Source organism: Aspergillus campestris (genome assembly GCF_002847485.1).
Source record: "Aspergillus campestris IBT 28561 chromosome Unknown P168scaffold_17, whole genome shotgun sequence".
NCBI classification, from domain to species: domain Eukaryota; kingdom Fungi; phylum Ascomycota; class Eurotiomycetes; order Eurotiales; family Aspergillaceae; genus Aspergillus; species Aspergillus campestris.
Window position 1 is genome coordinate 191518 of NW_020194352.1, and position 24471 is coordinate 215988.

A 24471-nucleotide genomic window follows, 5' to 3' on the forward strand; every position below is an offset into this window, starting at 1 on the left:
AGACTCCCAAATTAACCTCAAGACAACAATCCTCTACCCCCCAATCACCAACCTCCTAGCCCTAGTAGCCTGGTCCTGCTGGATTCCTCTACGGTGTGTATTCGCCCCGCCTGTGTGGAAGGATAGAGAAACCATCCTGGAAAGCCACCCTGGTGATCTAGACGCTGTCTTCCCAAGTGAACAGGTCAGGGGTGAGCTAGGAAGTATCAACATTATGAGAAACGGCTGGTGGGGATTCTTTTTCTTTTCCTTCTTTTCCATCCTAGGATGGGCTGCGTTGGTGGGTTTGTGGGGGCTTTTGCTGGGTTTTGCAGGCTTGGTTTTGATTTGTCTTGCTTTGCTGGTTTTTGCGGTGGCTTTTTTTAGGTTTTGTTGTAGTTTTTGATTTATTTGCTTGACTTGCTTGACTTGCTTGACTTGCTTGACTTGCTTGACTTGCTTGACTTGCTTGACTTGCTTGACTTGCTTGACTTGCTTGACTTGCTTGACTTGCTTGACTTGCTTGACTTGCTTGACTTGCTTGACTTGCTTGACTTGCTTGACTTGCTTGACTTGCTTGACTTGCTTGACTTGCTTACTTTGCTTTGCTTTGCTTCTACTTTATCTTTACGTTGGTTTTGCTTTGATCTCTAGCTGGTTGTACGAGGTATCATGCTATCAAGATATCAAACCATTGAACTATTGAGATTCTATCTGGTCATATGAAGCTGTAGTGTAGTTGTAGTGTAGCTGTCTATCCTACTACTACAGCTCAGGCAGACGCACTATATCTTCATACATTTTTGATTATTGATTTATGAATGCACAATATCAAACTGCAACTTAATAAAATAGTCAATAGTAAAATGGGTATACAATTTCACATTAAACACACTAGCAATCACAATCAACTACATACGTAACAACATGATAGTAGACAGACGGGAAAAAAGAAAACAGATGGGAAATAGAGAAAATAAAGATAGACAAGAATCGAACATGAATCTCGAGATAAGAAAAGAATAGAAAAATAAAGAAAAGAATACAGAGAAGAGCAACACACACATACTTCAGCCAGTTGATATGACTACCGCCGTGACGATCGCCTCGTCGGTAGACTGCTCGGCGTCGTCGTCTTCTTTCCCCTTGCTTTCCCACTCTGTGGTGTTCGTTGGGGTGTTCGTCGTGGCGGCGATGCTGGCGGTGGTGATGGTGATGATGACGCTGAAGGAGACTCCGGTGGGGGACTCAGGTCGCTGTCGTTGTCTGAGTCAAGCGTTTCTTTGTCTTTGCTTTCTTTTCCTGTTAGTTTCTTGCGTGGTTGTTGTTCTTCTTCCTCTTCCTCTTCCTCTTCTTCTTCTTCTTGACTGGATTCGTCCTCGTTCTCTTCCTCCTGCTCCTCATCCTCATCCTCATCCATCGCGTCACTATCCTCCGCATAACTCACGCGTCGAGATCCTCCCCGGTTACTCCGACGTCGACTTCCACCAGCCACCCCCCCCGCTCCACCCTCCTCATAATCATCCTCGTCCGTCTTTCTCTTCACCCGCCCACTCGTCTTCGACTCTTTCTTCCCCTCAACTCGCACCCGCTTCGACCCCCTCGATTGATTCGACCCTCTCGACCTCCCCTTCCCTCCTCCTCCCCCACCCATCTCATCCGTCTTCCGCTTCTTGCTCACCCCAGACTTCATAACAGACCGCACCATCCGATCCAGCAAATCGTCCGCATCCTCCGGCAGAAAGCTCTTATCCGCAACCTCCTGCGCTTCCTGATGACTGCCCATCGGCGCGAAGATCGAGCTCGGGATCCCCATCTTTCCCGGATACGCCTCGAGGATATTCGCCCCGCCCGACGCCCCGCCCAGCCGGCGCTGCTGCGCGTACACGTCCGCGAACCGGCGGATCGTCGCCTGCGCCAGGTCGGACAGCGTGTGCAGCCGTGTTGAGACCTCGTCGGACTTGGTGATCCCGTCGCGCGCTTGCTTGACGCGCTGCGCGGCGTGGAAGATCAGAGACAGGTTGTGCTCGTTTGCGACCGCTTGTAGGTAGAACAGGATGTACCGCGCGAAGTCGACCAGGTCGGTCAGCTGCGTTGCGGCGTCTAGACCTGCGGGCGGGTAGTCTGGGTGGTAGGCGAGGAGCGACAGCAGGCGCGAGAAGATCGACTCCATTACCGGGTCATTCTTCTTGTTGCTGCTGTTGCCGCCGCCTTGGAAAAAGGCTGCCCGCGAGCGCAGCCACGTCAGCGTGCTGCCCTTCAGGCTCGGCTCCGGCTCAAACGCCAGAAGGAACGCAATCGTGTACCACCGGTGGCTGAGGTGCGACTTCTGCGCTAGCTTGGTCTTCAGCTGTCCGATGAAGCCTGCCCGCACAGGGGGCAGCGGGTCCTGAGCTACGAGCGCGATCGCGTTGAAGTGCGCGGGCGTGAGCAGCTGGTCGCACAGCGTGCTGGACGCGCACAGCTTGAGCAGCGACTTGGCTGCCAGCAGGCGCAGTCGGGACTTTTGCCCCGCCGGCGTGTCCTTCTTCTTCGACAGCTCGCCCTCTCCCGCGATGAGCTTGTTCAGCGTGTCGTACACGGGCTCGGCGTGCGCGCGGAAGTCCGCCTCGCCGTCTGACCCTCCCTTCGCCCGCAGCCGGTTGACGATGATCCGCAGCGCCCACTCCTTGGCCGCCGTCTCGTCGTCTGTCGTCTCCGTCCACGAGTACCCCGCGTCTGGCTGCGGCGACCGATTCGTCAGCAGCACCTGGTTCACCGCGATCGAGACGATCGCGTCGCTCTCCTCGTCTGCCTCCTGCGGCGCGAGCAGGTTCAGCTGGGACAGGGTGGCCAGCTTGGTCAGGAACCGGTCTGCCCCGTACTTCCACTTCGCGACGCACTTGTGCACTAGGTCCCGCGCGTACATCTCGCGCTTGTCGGCCGTGGCCATGAGGATCGTGACGGCGTGCTTGGCGGCCCGCGGCGACGGGCTGTACAGCGCGTAGGCCACGAGCGCCTGGTAGAACCGCCGTTCCTTGGGCAGCTTGGACGGCAGCTTCTTGGCGAACCCGGAGCACGCCTTCAGGATCTCCTCCGTGCCGGAGGCGTTGGTCGTGGCCGCCTTGGGCGCCTGCGACTCGAGATCCTTGCACATCTCTTGCACCTGTGCTTCCAGCACTTCCGGGTTGCGCGACGAGATCTCCTGCAGCATCTCGTGAGCGGGGTTCGCCAGCCCGTGCTGGCCTGTGCGCGACAGGCTGATGATGGCCGGGATGTGGCTCTTGTTGAAGATCAGGGAGCCGGCGCGGTACAGCAGGGGAGTGAGGGATTCCAGCAGCGGCGAATTGTTGGCGCTTTGGATTCGTCGCGAGAGCTCCTTGATGGCCTTGACTACCGTGCGGTGGTCGCTGATGGCGGCCATCGCAAACCGCATCAGCTGGTAGCTGCGGCGATCGTGCACCTTGGCGAACTTCCAGAGATCGGCCGACGTGCGCGACGGATCGGGGAGGGTTTTAGACAGGGTGTCGATGACTTTGGTGAGCTGGGCTTTGATCTGCTGTTCATCTTTCTCGATGACGCCACCCTGCGCTTGTTAGCACGTAGATTCATAGATGACATAGATGTTGACAGGGAATAAAAGGGGAAAGAGAGTCGAGATCTAGATATACGTACGTTATAATCCTCGCAAGCCTGCAAATAAATAGTCAAAGCAGTCCTCATCGAGATCTGCCTCGCCTGCAGCGCAAAGAAAACCTTCTTCGCCTTATCATCCAGACCCTTAAGAAGCGTAAGGATCCGACGAACGCGGATCATATCGACATCAACCTCGGCATCCCCGTCCGGCTCCTTGCCCTTATGCGAAGACTGCGTCGAGCTACTGCGCGACAGCTTGCCCTTGATAGGGGGATAGTTGAGCGGGAGGAGGATCTCGTGGAGGACGCGGTCGATGGACACGTGGATGTCGGGGTCGTTGGTGTAGAAGGCGTCGAAGATCTTGGACGGTCCGTCTTTGAGGAGGGCCGTTACCTGCTCGTGGTCTTGCTCGATTTCGCCTGCTGCGACGGCCCACGCTTGGGCGAGCGTCTTCATGGCGTGCTCGCGCACTTGCGGCTTGCGGTCTTTGACCCGCTCGGCGAGGATGAAGAGTGGTGAGTCCGCGTCGGAGAAGCCGCCGCTGGCGCCGAGCTTGTTGACGATGTGGGCGAGGCCGAATGTGCTGACTGCGTCGACGGCGGCGACTCGCACTTTCTCGTCTGCGTCCCGCAGCATTGACGCTAGGTGTCCGATGAGCATCTGCTCCTCGGAGTCGCTGAGCCCCGCGCCGCCAGCTGAGGTCATGAGGATGCGGCCGACAACTGTTACCCAGGCGGCGCGGATGGAGGCGGAGCGGTCAAGACGGCGGCTGAGGAAGCTCTCGTAGGTGGAGCTGTGTGCTTGGGAGAACGGTTTAGGGGAGAACGGGGAGACGAGGATGTTCGGCGGTGGGATGGTCTGCGCGTAGTCTGCCAGCGTCACCGGCGGGTAGGCGGCTGGGTCCATTGGCGGGGGTGGGGGTGGACCGGCAACCCCGATGCCCGCCGTCAGGTCACCGATGGTCTGTGTCGCCAGCAGGCGCAGGGAGATGGACTCCGCCGACAGCTCGGCCTCCAGCTGGGGGACGACGTTCTGCAGCACGTCCGGACAGGCGCGCCACAGCTCCCGGATCAGACGGTGGGCCTTGCTCAGTTCCTTGATGTCCTCGCCCTCTTCGTCGGATTCGTCGAGGTTGGGCCGGCGCTGGGCGCCTTTGGACATGCCGTTGGAGCCGGACTTGGCGGAGGCCGAGGCGTCGATGATGACGTTGTTGAAATACTGGCTGATGTGGCTGGTCATGCGCTCCGGGCACGCCTGGCAGATGGCCTTGGCCATGTTGTAGGCGGGCGGGTAGTCCTTCAAAAGCAGGGTACCCTGCTTCGCATCGACTGGTGCATCGCCGCGCCGCGGTCGGCGGCTGGGGTTGTCCACGACGCGGGGATCGACGCGCAGGAACTGGGCCACAATCACGTCGACGACCTCGGGGGCCAGAACGGGGGTCTCGTCGATGACGGTGACCAGCAGCCGGGTCATGTCGAACTCGACGTTCTTGGCGATCTCCTCGCCGGTCGAGGCTTTCGAGGAGCCGGAAACGATGTCAAAGCAGGTGGTGAACAGCGGAATGATCAATGAGTCGGGCTGGTCCAGGTCGGTCATCAAGACGACACTCTTGACCTCCGCGAGGGAGTTCAACACGTAGATATGCTGCGCATTGTAGGTGTTGGAGGGGTCACCTAGGGTGGGGATGATGAAGGTGACGATGCAGGTGAAGAGATCCTACATAGTCAGTACTCTAGTAGCCCCTCAAAAAAAGGGAAAAGAATACCTTCAATTGATTCGCGGTAAACGGCGCGTCCGGAGCGCACAGTCGCAAGACATCCACAACACAGCAAGCCACCCAGGCGCGGACGCCCTTATCCTTATGTGCCAACAGCTGCGCGGTCGCCAGTTCCTGCGAGACCTTTTTCAGCGAGTCCTTCTCCACCTCTTCCTGTTCCAATTTGCGAAGTTCCTGCGACAGCGTCTGCAGACGACGCAGCAGATCGGCAATGGGAATGGCCTGACGTCCGACGCGCCAGGTCAGCGGTTCGTTGAATTTGAGGTGACGAAGCGCGGAGGGGTCATCGGGCTCCGCGACCTCCGTATTCGAGGCGCTTTGACGAGTGCGCGAAGGCATCGTGCAAAAACTGGAGGTATCGATTGGACTTAAAGTAGCATGTGGTGGTGGGTGATGGAGAGGGGTTTGAGAACGACTCGAGGAATCGACAGGGGACGCCAAGACTGGGAGATGAACTCGCCGTCAACGCATCAGTCGACAGATCGATACGCGAGAGATACAGAAAGAAAGAAAAAAGAGAAAGAGAGGAAGGTCGGGGAAATTGCAATGATGAGGAGATGCAGGAAGAAGAAGACGATGCTTGATTATTGGTTATGATGATTCGGACTGACCGCCTCCGCTTCGGGACGCGTCGCGTTATCAACTGGATTATCGTGTTGACCAGAAGTAGAGCGAAGCCGAACAGCTGCATTACTATGTGATCTATGCTATCTATATGCTAATTACTGCTAATTACAGAACAGGGTAGAAGTGATTAACGCCATTATACCCAGATACCTAAAACTTCGGGGTAAACTTGCTCATAGCGCGGATCCTTTTCCCATACACATAAAACACAAACGGGATTGGAATCATCGCGATGGTAATGAATCCCAGCAGACTCGACGCCCAGGCCACCCCCAATCGGTGATACATCTGGACGGCGAAGAGCGGGAACGCCCCGCCCAGACCACTCCGGACGAGCGTGTTGGCCGCGATGGCCGAGTTGGCGAACATCATGTACACGTCGATGATGTAATTCAGCCCCTGCATGAAGATAACCAGGATGCCCATGCCGATGGGCACGCCCGCGATCACCTGCGGCACCCACGAGATGTTGCGGTCGGAGGTCCAGCCGAACCAGAACAGTCCCGCCGGGAGGAGCACCGACGCGATCATCATCGGGATCAGTCGCTCCTCGGGCACCACGTGGCCGTTTTTGGCCAGCTGGCGCGCGAACCGCGTCTTGGTCTGGTAGATGATGAGCGCGGCGCCGCAGAGGACCCCGACCATGATGCCGATGAAGGGCAACCCCGCGATGCCCCCGTTGGTCCAGCCGCGCTGCTCCTGGAATGAGACCGGGTAGGCCTCGAAGAAGAGGTAGAGGATGCCGTAGATGAGGGCCAGGTAGATGGTGATTAGAAGGAGGATGGGCTCGAGGAAGAGCATCTGGATCGGCCGCAGGAGGTACTTGTAGACGATCTCCGAGGCCGTCGGCCGGTGCTCGTCGAGGAAGGAGTGGTACGCCCAGTTGCCGGTCTCGCGGCGGAGGCGGGCTGCGCGCCGCTGGAGAAGGACCGGGGCGTAGGTCTCAGGAACGATGAACAGGGCCAGCAGGCCGAACGAGGCCGACGCGATCAGTGTGATCCAGGCCGTCCACCGCCACCCCAGGTATGAATCCGTCAGGAACCCGCCCACGATGGGGCCCAGCACCGGCCCGACGAAGGTCGCTGATGAGAACATGGCGATCGCCACGGCGCGGTCGACGGGGTCCCAGAAATCAGCCATGGCGCCGCCGACGACGGCCAGCGGCGAGCAGCCGAACACGCCCATCAGGAAGCGGCAGATCAGGATGGTGTGGAGGTTCTGCGCCACGGCCACAGGGATCTGGAAGATGGCAAACACGGCGTATCCGAGGAACAGCGGCAGCTTGCGTCCGTAGAGCTCCGAGAGCGGCGACCAGACCAGCGGGCCCAGCGCGAAGCCAAACACCACGAGACTGGTCCCCAGGGTCATGACCTCGGTCGAGACGTTGTATTCCTTGGACGTGACGACCGTGGCCGTCGAGAAGACACTGCTGGCGAAGGTGATCCACATGGTCATGGACGACAGAGTCATGGTCAAGACCCATTTCCGCCAGACCGGCATGTTCTGCGGGTTCTCGGGGTCGTCAGGGCCGTCCCATTCCACCAGATTGGGGTCTTTCGCGGGGAGATCTGAATCTGGGGCTCCCTTTTCCATGTCTCGATCTTCCTCTACCGGGTCGATAGGGGCGGAGCTGAGGGTGGTCTCTGATACCTGGGTGGGCATGGTCTGTCCGGGGAGGTCCCCCGGGGGTTGTCCAGCGGTGTGTTGTTCGGCCATCGCGCATCAATGTGTCGCAGACCTAATGAAGCAGCAATGGGACAATATTCTTATAAGAAACAGTTCAACCGGTAGCGTGAATCATTTTGAACTCAGCTAGGGCCGCCGTCAAACACTTATATGTTGACAAGCTTTCCAGAGTGGAGCTGTAAAATCAAAATCAATATCCATAGATAAAGCATTAGTCAAGCAGACACCCCAGAAGAGAAAATATCCCGATTCCGCTCCCCGATCTATCGGCCTATCGCCCCAAAACGGCGGTAAACTAGAGAAATTCTTGATTAATCAAGACATCCAAGGTGCTTTGGGGCGGATCCACGAAGCCGTTAAGTCCGAGAGCCTGATTGTCCGAGCTTTTTGGCTAGACAGTGGGAGGCATATATCCGCATATCGGACTATGAACGGCGCAAGCTGGATAATCACATCATAACACCACCTGACAGTAAACGCACCCAGACGAATGAAGTAACAATTGCCATGGAAGGCTGCAGCCTCGCTCTTAGCAAAGTCCGAGCCCGATCGGCACCTCGCTCTTGGTGATTTCCAGCTGGGTTGTGATAGTCTGGGTCTGTCCCCACTCTTCCCGTTGACTTGGCTTTTTTTCCTTTCTCTTTCCGGTGGGACTGGGTCTATCGGCAGATGGAGAGGTCTCGTTCCCGATCAGGTTGGGTCTGCATAGGGCCATAGGCAAGAGTCTTGACCTCTATATCATTTTGATGTGAGAATTCAGAAGCTTGTAATATCTATAAAGCATCCCCTTCAGTTGCCGAACCAGTGCGAGTACACCACCATCTACCAGACATAGGACTTACCTACCAGCCTTGTGCCGCACCAAGTCCAGCCAGGCATAGTACCACGCAAAAGATACCTACTGACATGCTTTTCCAATAAAGCCCACACTTCAGACACCAACAAACAGACGCCTGGGATGCTCACGATGGCATGTCGTATCCTGGACTGTGCATCTACTTGGCGCTTCAGTGATCGCAGGTAGGCAGGCAGGTATGTGCCTAGATAGTGTACGTGACGTAGCCTTGTGTATGTCGTAATATGGTGGTGAGGTAACTTTCCAGGAAGGCAGATACTGGGAAAGTGTCTAAATGGTGGATGGATGGATGGATGGATGGAGATTTCGATGGTGAATTTGTCTCGTGACTGCCTGAGGATGTCAAGTGTCAAGTGCCAGGCTGTCAGGCAACCAGACTGAGGCCATCAGGCACGCTATCATCGAGGATACAGGTGGTGTAGTCTGACACAAGATTGTGGTTGTCCTGCCCGATGCAGAAGGGAAACACTCTACTGCCTATACAAAGATAATGGTCTACAGCGACAAGCTAAAGGGAGATAGAATCATGATAGTAATCAAACATCTCAAGGCAACTATACAGTCACCACGATGGAACAACCGTCCAGATTCCCATTGGGTATCCTATATCCATATCCATACCTATCCTACACTAATCCCAGACATCAATCGTTATCGAACGCCAGGGCCTATCCAAACCCGACCAAATCGCTGAAACGCTAGCAAGAGAAAAGAGAAAAAGCAAGGAAGACACGTCAAGAAGTATTATCATCAGCAGAGACGATGCCGTCGCTCTGCTGTTTCGCTTGTCGCGCGGCGTCGACCGCCTGGTCGACTTCGTCCTTGGCGGACCGCTCGAGGTTCGCCCTCGCTTCCGGATCTAGTGTCTCCACGTCGCCCACGCGCTCGTAGAATTTTCGTGAGATGGTCCGGTTGATCTCGGTGTACTCGGGTTTGCTGATGATCTTGGAGCGGTAGTACGGTTTCAGGGCGGTGCCCACCAGTTTCTGAATGTCGGATTTGACCTCCAAGGCGAGGCCCGGTCGGGTGGGTGAACTGTCGTTTGCCCGGCCGGCGAACAAACGAGATGCAGGGCGAGGAGCCCGACGCCGTGCACCGTCGGTTGGGAGGGGCGGTGAGCCTCGGGACCGCTGACGAGAGCCAGACGGCGACACGTCCGGCGAGAAGGGTGGAGAGGGCGAGTCGACGGGCGACGAGAGACGCATTGGAGAGATGGCCCGGCTGCGGGAGTGGGTCGGAGGGGGCGTCGTGGAGGAGAGGCGAGGGGAGGAGTGGTTTGACGGTGCGGGCGAAATCGACGGGGAGGACAGCCCGGGGTCGCATGGTCGGTCGGGGCGGCAGAGGGGACATGGGAGTGAGGCTCGCCCGTGGTCGACGAGTCCTCAACTTCCTTCAAGAGGGACTGGAGGAAGCTCGGCTCGGTCGAGGGCTCCGCGTTGATGCGGGCCGACACCTGGGCACCGGCCGCTCGCGAAGACTCCCCATTCTGCGAGGCCAGAACGGCGAGATCCTGGGCTCTGCGGGTCCGCGGACGTTTGAGCTTCCGCTGCGGCTCTGCCGGCTCGGGGGACGGTGACATGGTCGGCTCTTTTCGTTTCCTCGACGGGCCGGGCTCATTTTCAATCTCCCGGGCCCGCTCGAAGGCGTTCCACGCCCGCATCTCCTCTAGGGACTCGGGCTCCGGAGTCGGTTCCCGGGGGGCACGGGGCCGCGACGGACGAGGGGCTTCGATGTCGAGCAGAGCGGCGGCGTCCCGAAAACGATGGGGCGCTCCCTGGCGCTCCGCCACTTCGAAGCGCCGCTGCCAGGCACGAAACTCCCGCTGGTTCGCCTGCTCGCGTCGTTGTTGCTGCCGAACACGCTCCGCGGCCCGGTCATCATCGAAGGGGAAGTCCAGGTCGATGTTGAGATGATCCCAGACGGACTGCCACACCTGGGCCCAGTGAAGGGAGTTCAGCTGGCTCCGGTTCTGCATCCGCCGCTGCTGCGCCCGAGTGCGACGACCCCGTCGTTCCTGGGGGCGAGCCGCACTGTCGGTGGCGAGGGGAGCGGGGCCTGAGGCCCGCTGGGCCTCACACCGAGCGCAGTACCACGGCCCCGGCGGTACCTCGTCGAGGTCCACGCAGTAGGTATGATAGGGGGCATCGCACCGATCGCAGAGTAGCAGCAGCTCCTCATTATCGGCATCGCCACAAACGGGACACGGTTGGTGTTCGGCGAGGTCATCCTCAACGAACTCCATGATCATCGAGGGATCGACCTCGGCCACCTGGACACGGTCCTGCACGGCATAGGACGAAAGAACGGGGCCTACCACCAAAGCAGTTAGCAAATAATCTCCAATCAAAGGAAAAGATGAATAATACCTCCAAGCCTCTCGCTCAACTCGACGAGATTGAAGCTGCGGCGACATATCGGACAGCTGTTGGCTCGCTCGACCCAAGGCTTCAAGCAATTGTTATGTAAGATATGACCACAAGGGAGCAACTGGGCGATCTGACCAGCATCCTCGGAGCCATCCACGTCATCAGCCTTGAACGAAGGGACACTGGACTTGCCATCAACAGCCAGGTCAGGTCTTGGCGCGGGAACGGGGACGACAGCACGAGGATCGCTGGCGCCTTCGCCAAGGTCTCCTAAGCACACAATACAGGTGTCGGACATCAACGGAAAAGGAGGTGCCAGGATTGTCAGCAAGAGAAGTGTAAGAAGGCATGAAGAGCAACAGGCAGTCGAGAAGAGAGGTGAGTAGAGGACTAGAGAAGAGAGAGAGAGAGAAGGGAGAAGTGATGTGGGGAGAACGCCAGCCGGCGGCCTTTTGAAGGTGGATCTAGTAATCCAGTCTAACGCAAAGCAGTCTGGGCGACCAACGTGACCGCCATCATCAGAACAAATCAGTGGACACCACCTGTGATGGAATAGGCAGATAGATAGATAGATAATAGTAGATAATTAGTAGATAGATAGGTAGATAAATAGAAGGAGGAGAGGAAAGAAGAAATAGAATTTTTACAAGTTTATTAAGAAAGAAAAAATTTGGTGAAATGTGTGAGTGCCCTTGCAGATGAACTGAACCCCCTCTTTTGCAGCAGTCTGTCGCACCAACCTTACCGGTTGAACAGGGAGAAAGCTCAGAATTGGGATCAGAATCAGGATCTCCAGGGTGGACATCCCATGACAGACCGACTGCGATATTCCTACGTAGTATTTACAAAACTAGCCAGTCCAACGTGGCTAAGCATATCGTCGAGTGGAGTTGATAGACACTGTGAAAGATGTCGTACTCTCGTAGGTAGTAAGGTGGTAGTAGGTCCATGCATCAAAGCGAATGTCGAACGACTTCTTGAAGCGACACATTACCCCCTGTGTTGATCCCACGGGACACGCCAACCACCCGGACCCTATCAGACGACAGTTTCACGTGTTGACAGAATGCCGAGATCAAAGAAATTGCACTTGCAGGGTCATGTGTCCGATCGATAGGCTGATCTTGAAATACGAAGTCACCGATGTGTCGAGTCTATTGGTAGAAACCGAGGCGGCCGAGGCAGGGCTCTGGATCGGTCGAATATGAATAAGAAAAAAGAAGCGAATGGCACATTCGTTACGGAAAGCTTTTCGAGATCTTGTGAAAAAAAAATTGGTCTTTTTTTTATTTCAAACGTAACAGTAAAGGAATCCCATCATCACATTTAAACCTCCGCGATTTCTCTGAGACGGCGGATGGTGGAACGGGTGGCAGCGGCAGCGGGGGTGCTGTGAAACGGTTGGAGTCAGTACGTGTCACTCGCAAAGAATAACTCGTCGCCTAGACAGACCGACGACCGAGACGGTCGAGGCAACGAGAACTAGACAAATGGTGACTTACGAGACAGCGTAGGCGCCACCGGCAACGACCTTGTTGCAACCCTTGCACTCCCAGATACCGACGGCCTTGCGCTTGACGGTGTTCTTACCGCAGAAGGTACAGACGTAGCGGGCATGCTGGGAGATTTCCATCTTCTTCACCTGCTTACGCAGGGAGGCACCGTATCTGTGGTGACCGCGTTAATGACATGTTCGGAGGGGTTGGATCATTCGACAAGATCATTCGACGTCGGGAATTTGTCGCTCGAGAATCGCAGTCGATCTTTCCAAAGGGGAGGGCGTCAAATCCTACCTGGTACCATATTTACCCGTGATTCCGACCTCTGCGGATGGTTAGCATTGTTCTGGCATGCGTTTTCATTTTGCGGTTTCTTCTTTTCTCGCGATATCCCGAGAAGATGGATGCAATAATGGCAGGAAAGACTTACTCTTGGTGCGCTTCGTCATCTTGGCTAAGGCTGATGAGGTCGAAGAAGAGATACAAAGCGGACAGTCAAAAGTGAGCGTGAGGCTTTCAAGAGAGTCCGGTTGTGGGTGGGCTCGCTTAGGGCTCCGTCCTTGGCGGGGTCAGGTGATGCACTGCACTCACTAGGGCCGATGATGTCAGCTGCATAACTATAATTAGTAATCATCATTATCAACTTGTTATACACGTACCTATCAGTGCCTGGCTGCCTGACAGTGCTCCGTACATACATAAAACTACCCTGTATACTGCATACGCCAAGACTATAACCCAAGTACGGAGTACACCAATAAGAAATGTAGTAGATCTTGTTTATGATCATTACAACGTACAATAACTATTCTTTTCTCTGTAAATAATAGCTAATGGACAGTCCGTACTATATTGGACTCGTACTCTGTACTCGTACTCTGTACTCGTACTCTGTACTCATACTAAAGTCTGACAGATCACCTGACTGGTGTCCGCTTGCGGTGGAGGACTGAGGCATCCGGCGAGTTACGCGCACTTACATCATTGTCTCAAGCTTCAGATCCACTGCTATACTGACTTATTTACCGATCAATTCAAACCCCAGCCATCATGTCTAGGGAATTCGATCTGGTCCTTCACGGCCCAACGGGCTACACGGGCAAATTAACCGCCCAGCATATTGTCAAACATTTCCCCACGAACGTCAAGTGGGCCTTGGCTGGCCGTTCGCTCTCCAAGGTTGAGCAAATCGCCCGGGAGCTGAAGGAGCTCAATCCGGATCGCGACGAGCCGGGTATGTTTCATTTGACTTGACGCGGGGGATGTGTGCTGTGCTGACTCTCCCCAGCGGTGTTGGCTGTCCAGCTCAACGGCCCGGAGCTGCAGGCGCTGGCCCAGCGAACGCGACTCATCATCAACGCTGTGGGTCCTTATCATCTGTACTCGACTCCCGTGGTGGAGGCATGCGCCAGCAGTGGAACGCACTACGTGGATGTGTGAGTTTTATCTCTCTGTCCTTAGATGTAATGCTAATGGCGTAGAACGGGAGAAACCCCATGGGTGAAGAGCATCATTGAAAAGTACCACGATACCGCCAAATCGAATGGTGCTATTGTGAGTTATTCATTAAGCATATATAAGTATATATGTGCTGATACATATAGATCATCCCGTCCGTCGGGGTGGAAAGCGCCCCAGCCGACATGCTGGCCTGGAGCGTGGTCAAGCGCGTGCGCGAGGAGCTCTCCTGTCATACCCGGGATGTGATCTGCGCCATTGAAGAGCTGAAGTACTCATTTGACCTACATATCATATCCATATTCCAAACTAACAACTATACAGAAGCTCCGGCGCAAGCGGCGGCACCCTCAGCACAATCCTCACCTCCCTCGACACAACCTCCCTATCCGACATGTCCAAAGCCATGAACCCCTTCGCCCTCGTCGCCGCAACACCCCCCAAGGACATCACGCGGACCCCCCTCACCAGCAAGCTTTTCGGCGTGCGCTCCGTCCCCGACATGGGCACCCTGACGACCTCCCCAACGGGCATCACCGACGCGGCGATCGTCCACCGCAGCAGCACGCTCATGCCCGAGTTCTACGGCCCCCGCTTCCACTTCCAGCAGTACCTGCGCGTGCGCAACGCCCTCGTCGCCGTCTTCGTCCACGTCGCGCTCTGCATCGCCCTCCTGCTCCTGCTGCTCCCGCCCGTCCGCTGGCTGCTGAAGCGGCTCGTCTACGCCCCGGGCAGCGGGCCGACCATGGAAGACTCGCTCAACGACCGCGTCGAGTACCGCGCCGTCGCCACGGCCGACCAGCCCGCGCGGCGTCCGGCCCGCGTCCTCGGCAAGATGAAGTACGAGGGCCCGCTGTACGTGTTCACCGCCGTGCTGGTCGCCGAGGCGGCCATGACCATCCTGCAGAATGAGGACAAGGTGCGGCGTGTGTCGCGGGGGGGGATCGTCACGCCTGCGTCGCTGGGTCAGGAGTATATTGATCGGTTGGAGGTGGCGGGGTGTCGGTTTGAGACACAGGTGTTTGAGTCGTGATTTATTGATTTCCTGATTTCTTCTATTTCCCCTTCCCCGCTTATTCTATGCTGTTTTGTTTGCTTGTTCTATTAATTTGATTTTTGAGGTCCTGTTGGAAATGAGATACGTGTCTGTACGACCTAGTTTATTGAACCACGCATTCTACCATTCTGATCTAGCACGCTACAGATGTAGTCCCCGTACACAGTACCACTACCAGTACCAGTCCCATCATCCACTCACAACAACAACCACACCAACAACAAACCCAAGGTCCCCACGAAAGTAACCCCCAAGCGAAAGACCAAGTAAGTAAAGTAGGCTAAATCCTAGCCGCAAAAGTCTCCAAATCCCTAAAAACAACCTCCTCCAACCACCGCCCCACAAACGCATTCACCTCCGCCGGCTTCTCCCACAGCGCCCAGTGCGTCGAGTCGACCGTTTCAACGGTCAGACTGGGCAGTTTGCTCGCCATGTTGCGGCCGAGGTGCGGCGGGAGGGCGCTGTCGCGGAGGGCTTGGATGAAGAGGACGGGGGCGGTGATTGTGCGGTTTAGGAGGGTGACTTCGTCGGTGTGGTTTTGTTGGCGCGTGCGGTACCAGTTTACTGCATCGTTGGTTATTAGTATTAGTGTTTTGGGGTTATATATATATGGGGTATATAGTATATATATATGGGAAACGTACAGGGACCGTGAAGACCATTGCGGGCAAATTGCGAGACGTAGTATTCGAGTTCCTATTCCGTTAGTACACCATATCCAAAAAAAAAAAATATCAACAAACCAGAGGCAAAGGGAAGGGGGAGTACCTCCTCACTCAACAACCTCGACCTCCCCACGTCAAAAACCCTATCCATAAGCACCCCCTTGTGAACATCAAACGCAATCTCCTTCTTAGCCGTGCGTCCCCCATAAAGCGTATTCAAGAACGCCTTGATCTGCTCGCGCGAGGTAAACGCGCGCTCTATCTCGCCGCTGACAAACTGCAGCTGGTAGGCGAAGTGCGGCGCGGCGCGCGCGACTAGCTCCGCGATCGTGGCGAAGCGCGGTGTCGGCGATGCGTACGGTACGCAGACTGTGAAGACGTGGGAGACGAGATCGGGGTGCCAGAGGGCGATGCGGTAGGCGAGGGAGGCGCCCCTTTATAGTATTAACACTGAATTAGAAATATATGTATATGTTTGGGAACATACCAGTCATGGCCTCCGACGATAATCTTCGATTCGCCCAACTGGGCAGCCAGCGCTTTTATATCGTCTGCGTGGCGTTTATGAGCGTAGCGCTCGAGGTCTTCCGGGGCGTCCTATATTATTATTAACACTACCACTACCGGTAGGTAGGTTATCATAAAGACGTACAGTCTGCCCATAGCCCAGACAATCCGGAGCTACCACGCGCAAGCCTTTATCAAGGAGCATGGGGATCTGGTAGCGCCATCCAATGGAGAGATCGGGGAAGCCGTGGATCTAGATTGTTAGTCCATCTATATAGTTGACATGAGACGATAGTATAATGCATACAAGAAAGATAGTAGCTTTATATTGCCCCGACGGGGGCTCAGCGTAGAGGTATCCTGATTGTGTCAGCTACTCCGTACATATTGAATCATCCCTGTGACACAGACGTGTCCTTTGTTAACAACAATACTAACCATATCGGATCCCATTGACATCAGCAGAGCGATACTGGACGCGGTCATCACCCGCCACATTGATCTTGTCGACAGCCATCACGAAGCCACAGTTACACCAACAAAGAATATAGTATATAGCAAGAAGACGAGACGAATCAGTCAAAAGAGTTGTAATCGCGTTCACGCCGTTGACTGGACATTGCGGAGACTCTCCATCCTCATCCCCGCATTTTGGTCTGGCGGTCACGTGGAGCCGATCCAGGTGGTTCTTTGTGCTCCCCCGCTTCAGCTTTCAGGTTAGAGGACGGTTGATCCTGCTGGACTTGCGCTTTGCGGTGGGATTGTGCAATGGTCTTGTTGATCTGCTTGGGTATGCTGGTGGTGATTGGTGGGTGGAGAGGGGAGACTGATGGGCCGAGGCTTCGGTGGTTTGATATTCATTTGATTCTGTATTATTAATCTGACCATGCTCCCTGGTTATAGTTTACTCACGTATCGGGCACTGAGACAGGTGGAGATGGGCGAGAGTAGCAGACGGTGTCATCAGTTTTATACTTCTCAGCATTCAGATGTTTAGAGGTAAATTCGAGTCGACATGAGCCACTCAAGCATATCCATTATGCAGATAAGAGGTATCGTAACATGCTGATACATCGCAACATCAGACGCTCAAACAAATTGGTAGTTAATACACGATACACACACATCATATGGCATGCTAGTAGATCACCGTATCCTCTTGATCTTCCACCACCTCTCCTCCGTCATCCTCCGCGCCCCGATGGATATCCGCATCATGGCCCGCACTAGCCTCAGGGATGTCACTGTGGTGAGAGTCGACACCTGTTTCTGACTCTTTCTGGGGTTCTTCTGCTTTTGTGTTCTCTTCAGATTTGCTCTCTTCAGGCTTGTGCTCTTCCAACGTATTCTCCGTCTCGTTATCGGGTCTCTTATTGGTGGTATTCGCAGATCCGTTCTCGTCAGCTGTAGTCTGCGGTTTCTGTTCCCCATCATCTCGCTCTCCAGTCTCCTGCGTGTCCACCTCTCGAGGACGCGCATCGAACTCGGCCTTTTCTCTCGCAACCGTCGCCTCCGCCTCTTCAATCTGTTCCTGTATGATCCGTTCATCGCGCGACCGGAGTTGCCACGGTTTGTAGTACTAAATAGTCAGATACGAACACGAACACCCGTAGATGGATGGAAAAAACATACGAGTACAGGCTCCGACCTCGTCTTGAGGAACCGTGCCGTAGCCAGGAGATTCGTATGGCGCGTGCGCATCTGTCCACATTAGCCATCTCCCCTCCCACCAGAAAAATAGCCAGTAAGAAAGAATGGGAAACACACCATCTCCTCCTCATAAACCCCCTTCTCCTTCTTCCGCAACGCAATCCTCTCCTCCCGCCTCTTCTTCTTCAACTCCCCATACTCCTCATCCCGCACCTTGAGCTTATCCTGCTGTTTGCGCTCGATATCCGCGCGTCGTCGCTGCGCCGCGGAGTTCGACGACCCCTGCGAGAGCGTCCCCAGTAACGCCCCGAATAAGCGCTGTCCGCGCCGGCGCTCGTCGTCGCGTTTCCCGGGTGGTCTGCGCGGCGCTCGCTCTGTGGTTTCTGCTGATGTTGGAGATGGTTGTCGCTGGTCGGCGCTCAATCGGCGACGCTTGTTGTCTGGGGAGGGTGGTGGCGGGCTGGAGATGGAGGATTTTCGGCGCTTGAGGGTGGGGTCTGGGGGGGATCGCGTGGGGAGGGCGCTGGGGTCGTCTTGGTCGGGGATGGCGACTGCCGACGCGAGCGATCTAGATCCGTCCATTGAGATGGTTTGTAGAAACGGTGGATTGAAAGACGATGGGTTATATGGATGCTTCAGTAATCAGCACGGTTGTCATTGGTGTTGTGGCGGTGCTGCTGTGTCGTCGCGTCCGGTTAAAAGTATACTCGGTAAAACTGTAGATAGTAGAGTAAAAGTATTGATTAGATTAATCCAAGTCGACGCGCCAGTCGAGTGTCGTCTGTCAGTGTAATATTGAAGGTGAACCAAGTTATGCAATGCACTTCAACTAGCCGTGCACGGACCACCATCACTAATAAACCACGGGTGATTCTTCTTTCCAGCGCCTTCGACAGCTTCCCTCCCTCTCCTTCTTCTACTTCAACCACGCTATCATCTACACCTCTCACCAAGACACCCACACCTTTTCTACCACCCACCTACAATACACTCAATAAATCACCCCCCTAAAAAACAAAGATGTCCCGCCATCACCCCGACCTCGTCATGTGCCGCAAACAACCCGGCATCTCCATCGGCCGCCTGTGCGACAAATGCGACGGCAAATGCCCCGTGTGCGATTCCTACGTGCGCCCCACCACCCTCGTCCGTATCTGCGACGAGTGCTCCTTCGGCAACTATCAGAATAAGTGCATCGTGTGCGGCGGGGAGGGCATCAGCGATGCCTTTTACTGCTTTGAGTGTACCCGGCTGGAGAAGGATCGGGACGGGTGTCCGAAGATTATCAATTTGGGGAGTTCGAGGACGGATCTGTTTTATCAGAAGAAGAGTTTTCGGAATCATTGACCTTGATCTTCTTTCTTTGTTTCTTTCTTTCTATCTACTTTACTTTGTTTGTGTGATCCTGGGGGGTTATGTGGAAGTGTCGACAGGATATATTCAGGCAGACTTCTATGCTATATGCTATGCTACTACCACTGGTCTAATCGATTCCAGACCCTTTACCGGCCCGGTCTTCTCGGTCGCGCGAATCCCCGGTTGATGCCGTCGTTGCGAGCCGGGTGCACTTCCTCGTGCAGTCTCTCCTCGCTGATCTCGTCGGGCGACGACGCTTCGATCTACAGTCATTAGATGGATTCGGAACGCGAGAGGATCAATCCAGACATACCTTCTTCGAAATGTTGAGCCCCTGCTGCTGGGCCAGGTGCAGCGCAGACATCCGGGAGCTGGCGTACAGCATGCGCTGCTTGATCGACGACCCGGACGGACAGGTGTACACGAAGATGACGACGTCCGAGTCGGGATAATGGTAGAACGTGTACTGGGGAGCCGAGGGCGAGATGTGCGACTGCACGGAGCCGGCGTCGACGCCGGCCTCGGAGGCAGCCAGCGTGAACGTTTCCCGGGGGATGTCGATAGCCTGATACGTTAATTCACCACACTTAAATATCTACAAAACAAGAAAGGAAATCGAAAAGCGAGTAGGGTAAAATAAGAAAGTAAAAACGAGTAGAAACTCACCAATTGCACCAACCCACCCTGCTGCAGCCCAGCAAGCGCCTCCTTAGCATCCTCCTCGACAGGCATCGACACACGCATCCCAGACGGCCCACCCGCACGGTTGAACGAGCCGCCAATACCGATATCCCGACCAGGGGTGCCGGAGCGGGCCTCGTCCTCGGCGCGACGGACAGCGTCCAGCTCGCGCTCCTTGTCGCCCATTAGCTGCTCGCGCTGGGCGGCGGCCACGCCGGTCGACCCGTCGGTCTCGGCATCTCTCTCGCGCCAGGCTTCTTCGCCGACGACCTCGTCCTCCTCTGTGGCGAAGATGGTGGCGCCGAATTTCTCGGTGCCGAGTTCGCGGGCTAGGGTGGCGCGGGTCGAGGCGAAGAGGGTCTTGGCTCGGACGGGGGCATTGGATGGGATGTAGGTGAGGGCGATGAGGGTGGGGGCGGCAGAGGACGAGGGACGACGGAGGAGGAGGTAGAGGGGGGTTTTGGGCTCGAGGATCGAGGCCAACTTCGGGAGGGAGGCGTAGAAGTCGTTGGGGGTGGAGAAGGGAATGGGGGTCAGGGGTTGGAGACTCTCGGTGGTGATTGTGACGGGGAGGCAGAAGATGGAGTCGTCCGAGGTGAAGGATGTGAAGGCATTGTGGAGTTCGGGGGAGACTATCTCATATTAGTTATTTATTTATGCTTTTCTTTCGACCAAGTGGTGGTGTTGGATATTGGATGGTGGAATCAATAGATACTGGTTGTATGGCTGGACGCGAGGGAGGGAATGATAGATGGACTGTAATGATGGATGGCTCACCTGAGATTCCGGACTGCATCTTGACGAGACCAGCCTGGGAAAGTGGTCTGATCTTGCAAGTATGTTGTCCAAGGGTGGTCTGTCCAAAGGTGGTGTAGGGATGTGTTGTAGTAGTAGTTGTTGTTGTTGTTGAGACCGAGAGGGGTATGGACTATGGAGAGCGGTGTGATAAGCGGGGTTGCTTTCTATTTTGGTCGGCGTGCTGACGGTATACTATAGGGGCATATATATCTACTGCATCAGAGATAGGGTAATATTCTTGATTTTGATTTATTGATCATTACTACTTATGTTTGTCAAGGAAGGACATAAGAATGTATGTTAGCCTGGATATATTCTAATGTATCTTTGGGTCAACCCCTGAGTATCCAACTAATATCCGTATATAGATTCATGTCTTGATTCATCCTATAATAACACTTGAAAATCTATTACCATCCTGTGATCATTTCTTGAGTATTCTTTCTGATAAGACAGTGAAACATGACAGATAGTAGGCTGACTATTCAACCCTATATAGAGGATGAATATCCGATGGACTATAACTGTTAGATATATATTCCGATTAGATATACTCCAGCTACTTCACATCCCCCTATCAATAACTACGATCCCTCATTACATAGAGAAGACACCCGCCTTCATAGAGCCCCAAGTAAATAGTATCGCAGAAACCAGCTCAAACTCTCTCTCAAACTTGAACCCATACCCCATACTCATACTCCATACAGGAGACAAGATATTCGAAAGAAGCTCAGATTCGCCCCACCAACACCCCCTAGTGTTGCGCTAACCTAGTTCTCAAGCCTCCTATTGGCGCTTCGGTGGTATTGATCTCCTGTTTAACAGTATACCTTGCCAGGTTGGACCGGTCACTCAGTTCAACAGGGATACTAGATCTCGTTGACTGCATTGTCAAATGCGGCCTTGAAGTATCAGACTTGGACTCCCTATCATTCCTAAACCGTCAACCATGGACCCCAGCTGGACAAGCTGAACTCTCTCAACGAGGAGGATACCATACGACTCTCCATCTCACATTGAACTTCTTCCATCTGGGCAGATCCTTGACGATGAGTACCGATCACATCGAAACTGGACTACATGTAGCCGGCTGGCTTGAGATCCAATACACTACAGTCGGTTCGAACTTCCCTCTCGGCCGTGACTACTCATCAGGTCAGATAATCCTGCCTGAGCGATAGACACGTCGCCCTGGTCAGACCGTCTACCTCCCCCGGAATGACTACTGTTCACTTTGCAGCCTCGCAGGAGTCATCTAGGTACGGAATTCAATATGTTTGTCCCAGGGAGACGGTCCACGGAACACTGAGTTTGCCTCAGGTGTCTAGACCTGTCTATACAGGTAAGTTTGTCTATACAGGTAAGTTTGTCTATAGAGGTAAGTTCTTCAGACATGTGAAACGAACGTGGTCAGGTGCCTCAGCTCAGCTCAGCTGTGCATGTGAAAGCCCAACAAGGTTAGAACGCACTTGGCGCTGCATGGGCACATGCAGCTTTCCATCCACCGTCGAATCATATCCCTTCCTATGTCTGGTACTAGATTATTGGATTGTATAGTGATAGATTTACTGAATAGATGAAGTTTCTTGTGGTATTGTATTCGATACAGTGCTGTTTTTGTCTCTATCCAATGCCAACGACCATCGCCCGTGGAATATATATAGGGCGGAAAAAAAAAAAAAAAAAAAAAAAGAAAACAAATATATACAACCAGCCGCTAAATGGCGGAATAACACCTTGACACAAGGAAAGACAAGGAAACAATAAGGAATATACAAAATGATGCAAGGGACATCACGACACGGCAACGCCACCATGCTCCATGGTATCAGATCGGTATCACATGCTCGACTTCTCGACTTCTCGACTTCTCGACTTCTCGACTTCTCACTTCTCACTTCTTACCCCTCGGAAAACACTAACCCTGTGGTATGGTGTTTATTCCTCAAAAGAGCCGCCGACAAACTTCCAGTTGGAAGCTTCCAGCTTACCCTTGAGGTACTCGTACACGGTGAAGGTGACGGCCTGACCGGGAGCGACACGCATCACACGCGGGGTGATACCCTTGTAGAAGGCGCGGGTACCCTCGGTCTTGAACATGTCGCGGGCGATGACGACGATGCGCGAGACGGCGGACTGGCCGGGCTCGGCGCGGGTCTTCTGCAGACGGGTCTTGATGGTGTCGATGGGGGCGTTGGAGAAGGGGCCGACGGCACCGGAGATCAGACCGATGAGGGTCGTCTGGTACGAGGGCAGCTGGGAGTTGGCGTACTCGGGCTGGTAGTTCTGCAGGGCAGCCTTGAGCTCCGTGTAGGCCGTGAAGTTGGCCGCCTGGTTGGTACCCTGGCGGAGGGCGGTCAGGGACACACCGCGGTAGAGGACGCTGAAGCCCTCCTCGCGGATGATGGTGAAGAGCGCGTGCGGCGCGCTGCGGTACTTGGGGGCGTCGAGGGGATCCGCCAGACTGTGGTGCTGCGCTTGCAGACGGATCTTGACCACTTCCATGGGGTTGACGATGGCGACGGCCTCGGTGACACCGGCGGCGAGACCGGCTGATCTTATTAGCTTTTCTTCTTTTTTTCCATTATAAAGGGGGGAGAAAAGAGAGAACATACCAAGGAAAGTACCCTTGCTGGTCACAGCCCCAGTCTCCTTGTTGGCCAAGAGCTGCTTGTAGTACTCATACGAGGTGAACCGGATGGCCATCTTCGGGATGATACCACCCAGGACGGCACCCAGACCCTTGTACAGACCGAGAGCGGTCTCCTTCTTGACGATGTCGACACCGGTGGTGACGAAGCCGCGGGGCTTCCCGGCGGCGGCGCGGCGCGACAGTTGCATGCGGACCTTGATAGTGTCGAGGGGGTGGCAGACGAGAGCCTCCATCATACCGGCACCACCACCGGCTGATCTTATTAGCTTTGGCCTCAATTGGTCGTTGGAATTACGAGTATATGGACATACCGATGAGGTTGACGGCGGGAGAAGCGGGCTTCTTGCCATTGCCTCCTTTTGCGGACATGATGTTGAGTGGAGATCGAGGGGGGAAGGATATAGAGGAAGATAGAGGGAGCGGTAGAGGAAGAGGGAGAGGAGAAGAAGTCGAAGAGTGAAGAAAAGAGTAAAAGAAGTAAAAGAAGAAGAAGAGAAGAGAGGAAAATTAAAGGATAAAAGAGTCAATTGGACAATTAATCCACGGATCGACAATGAATCACTTGACCACAAAGACGACGATATCGGATCTTAGGCAATGGTCCAAAAACGGGGAGACACGGAAGTATGGAAATGCAGAGAGGGAGTTCACCTCGGCTGTCCACCGAGGTACTTGCGAAAGGGAAATAGTCATGGGTAAAAAAAAAGACCATCGGAGGACGGGGCGCCGGCGGAAATATCCACTACATCATTTTGCTGTCTCCAGTGTGGACTCCCGACTCCATTATGGAGCACCCAATTTCAATATTATCCATTCAGTTGCCCCTCCGGGGGTCCAGAGTTGGTTCCAGAGTCTTAGAGGGAATGGTTGGAGACGGGGAAGCGGAGGTGGACGAGCGGAAGTCTATCATATCTACGGAGTGTCTACTTTACAGGTAGTTAACTCGCTATACTTGAGTATATATTATCTAGTATATAGATAGTATAGAATAGTAGAATAGAATAGTATATATACTTCATACTCCATACTCCGTACTGTACTATCACTACCATATTCAAAAGATAGAAAAGTAAACCTCGGCTTCGGAGAACCCTCGGCTTAGTCAGTGGATGTCATCATCATATCCGCCTCCAGCCGCCACTCCCGTGACCTCATCGATCCACTGTTCACATGCTGTATTATGTACTGTAGGTGGCATACGGAATGTCAGTTGACCAGCACAGCAGTACAAGTGCAAG

The 24471-nt window shown here is 54.5% G+C and overlaps 10 protein-coding genes across 10 annotated transcripts; 2 read left to right on the forward strand and 8 right to left on the reverse strand.

Moving 5' to 3' along the window:
- Positions 1–847: 847 nt before the first annotated feature.
- On the reverse strand, positions 848–5916 carry P168DRAFT_261007 (sister chromatid cohesion factor PDS5). Its single transcript, XM_024834683.1, has 3 exons — positions 5360–5916; positions 3634–5310; positions 848–3544 (listed from the first exon to the last, which is right to left on the reverse strand). The coding sequence occupies exons 1-3, from the start codon at positions 5708–5710 to the stop codon at positions 1067–1069; spliced, it is 4506 nt and encodes a 1501-aa protein (XP_024688541.1). The 5' UTR covers positions 5711–5916; the 3' UTR covers positions 848–1066.
- Positions 5917–6148: 232 nt separating this feature from the next.
- Positions 6149–7660, reverse strand: P168DRAFT_300373 (MFS transporter; the record flags this gene model as incomplete). The annotated part of the gene is made up of 1 exon (XM_024838420.1): positions 6149–7660. One exon carries the CDS (start codon positions 7658–7660, stop codon positions 6149–6151), a length of 1512 nt encoding a protein of 503 aa, XP_024688542.1.
- A 1393-nt stretch (positions 7661–9053) lies between these two features.
- P168DRAFT_293826 (putative PHD and RING finger domain protein) lies at positions 9054–11318 on the reverse strand. Its single transcript, XM_024837888.1, has 3 exons — positions 10907–11318; positions 9917–10850; positions 9054–9761 (listed from the first exon to the last, which is right to left on the reverse strand). Exons 1-3 carry the CDS (start codon positions 11202–11204, stop codon positions 9275–9277), a joined length of 1719 nt encoding a protein of 572 aa, XP_024688543.1. The 5' UTR covers positions 11205–11318; the 3' UTR covers positions 9054–9274.
- An 848-nt stretch (positions 11319–12166) lies between these two features.
- On the reverse strand, positions 12167–12925 carry P168DRAFT_293828 (60S ribosomal protein eL43). Its single transcript, XM_024837889.1, has 4 exons — positions 12836–12925; positions 12700–12730; positions 12409–12573; positions 12167–12296 (listed from the first exon to the last, which is right to left on the reverse strand). Exons 1-4 carry the CDS (start codon positions 12852–12854, stop codon positions 12233–12235), a joined length of 279 nt encoding a protein of 92 aa, XP_024688544.1. The 5' UTR covers positions 12855–12925; the 3' UTR covers positions 12167–12232.
- A 530-nt stretch (positions 12926–13455) lies between these two features.
- P168DRAFT_307866 (uncharacterized protein) lies at positions 13456–15055 on the forward strand (the record flags this gene model as incomplete). Its single annotated transcript, XM_024839143.1, has 5 exons — positions 13456–13639; positions 13694–13841; positions 13887–13959; positions 14010–14134; positions 14188–15055. 5 exons carry the CDS (start codon positions 13456–13458, stop codon positions 14894–14896), a joined length of 1239 nt encoding a protein of 412 aa, XP_024688545.1. The 3' UTR covers positions 14897–15055.
- On the reverse strand, positions 14807–16888 carry P168DRAFT_293829 (alpha/beta fold hydrolase). The gene is made up of 7 exons (XM_024837890.1): positions 16531–16888; positions 16400–16452; positions 16238–16345; positions 16073–16182; positions 15689–16019; positions 15565–15616; positions 14807–15484 (listed from the first exon to the last, which is right to left on the reverse strand). Exons 1-7 carry the CDS (start codon positions 16607–16609, stop codon positions 15201–15203), a joined length of 1017 nt encoding a protein of 338 aa, XP_024688546.1. The 5' UTR covers positions 16610–16888; the 3' UTR covers positions 14807–15200.
- Positions 16889–17110: 222 nt separating this feature from the next.
- Positions 17111–18500, reverse strand: P168DRAFT_261022 (uncharacterized protein). The gene is made up of 3 exons (XM_024834684.1): positions 17860–18500; positions 17725–17793; positions 17111–17671 (listed from the first exon to the last, which is right to left on the reverse strand). Exons 1-3 carry the CDS (start codon positions 18322–18324, stop codon positions 17231–17233), a joined length of 975 nt encoding a protein of 324 aa, XP_024688547.1. The 5' UTR covers positions 18325–18500; the 3' UTR covers positions 17111–17230.
- A 153-nt stretch (positions 18501–18653) lies between these two features.
- On the forward strand, positions 18654–19540 carry P168DRAFT_293831 (PHF5 family protein). Its single transcript, XM_024837891.1, has one exon. The coding sequence runs from the start codon at positions 18763–18765 to the stop codon at positions 19087–19089; it is 327 nt and encodes a 108-aa protein (XP_024688548.1). The 5' UTR covers positions 18654–18762; the 3' UTR covers positions 19090–19540.
- P168DRAFT_293832 (twinfilin) lies at positions 19240–20663 on the reverse strand. Its single transcript, XM_024837892.1, has 4 exons — positions 20557–20663; positions 19765–20411; positions 19412–19663; positions 19240–19361 (listed from the first exon to the last, which is right to left on the reverse strand). Exons 1-4 carry the CDS (start codon positions 20573–20575, stop codon positions 19245–19247), a joined length of 1035 nt encoding a protein of 344 aa, XP_024688549.1. The 5' UTR covers positions 20576–20663; the 3' UTR covers positions 19240–19244.
- A 1684-nt stretch (positions 20664–22347) lies between these two features.
- P168DRAFT_276851 (putative succinate:fumarate antiporter (Acr1)) lies at positions 22348–23668 on the reverse strand. The gene is made up of 3 exons (XM_024835586.1): positions 23545–23668; positions 23196–23486; positions 22348–23132 (listed from the first exon to the last, which is right to left on the reverse strand). Exons 1-3 carry the CDS (start codon positions 23600–23602, stop codon positions 22519–22521), a joined length of 963 nt encoding a protein of 320 aa, XP_024688550.1. The 5' UTR covers positions 23603–23668; the 3' UTR covers positions 22348–22518.
- Positions 23669–24471: the final 803 nt, after the last annotated feature.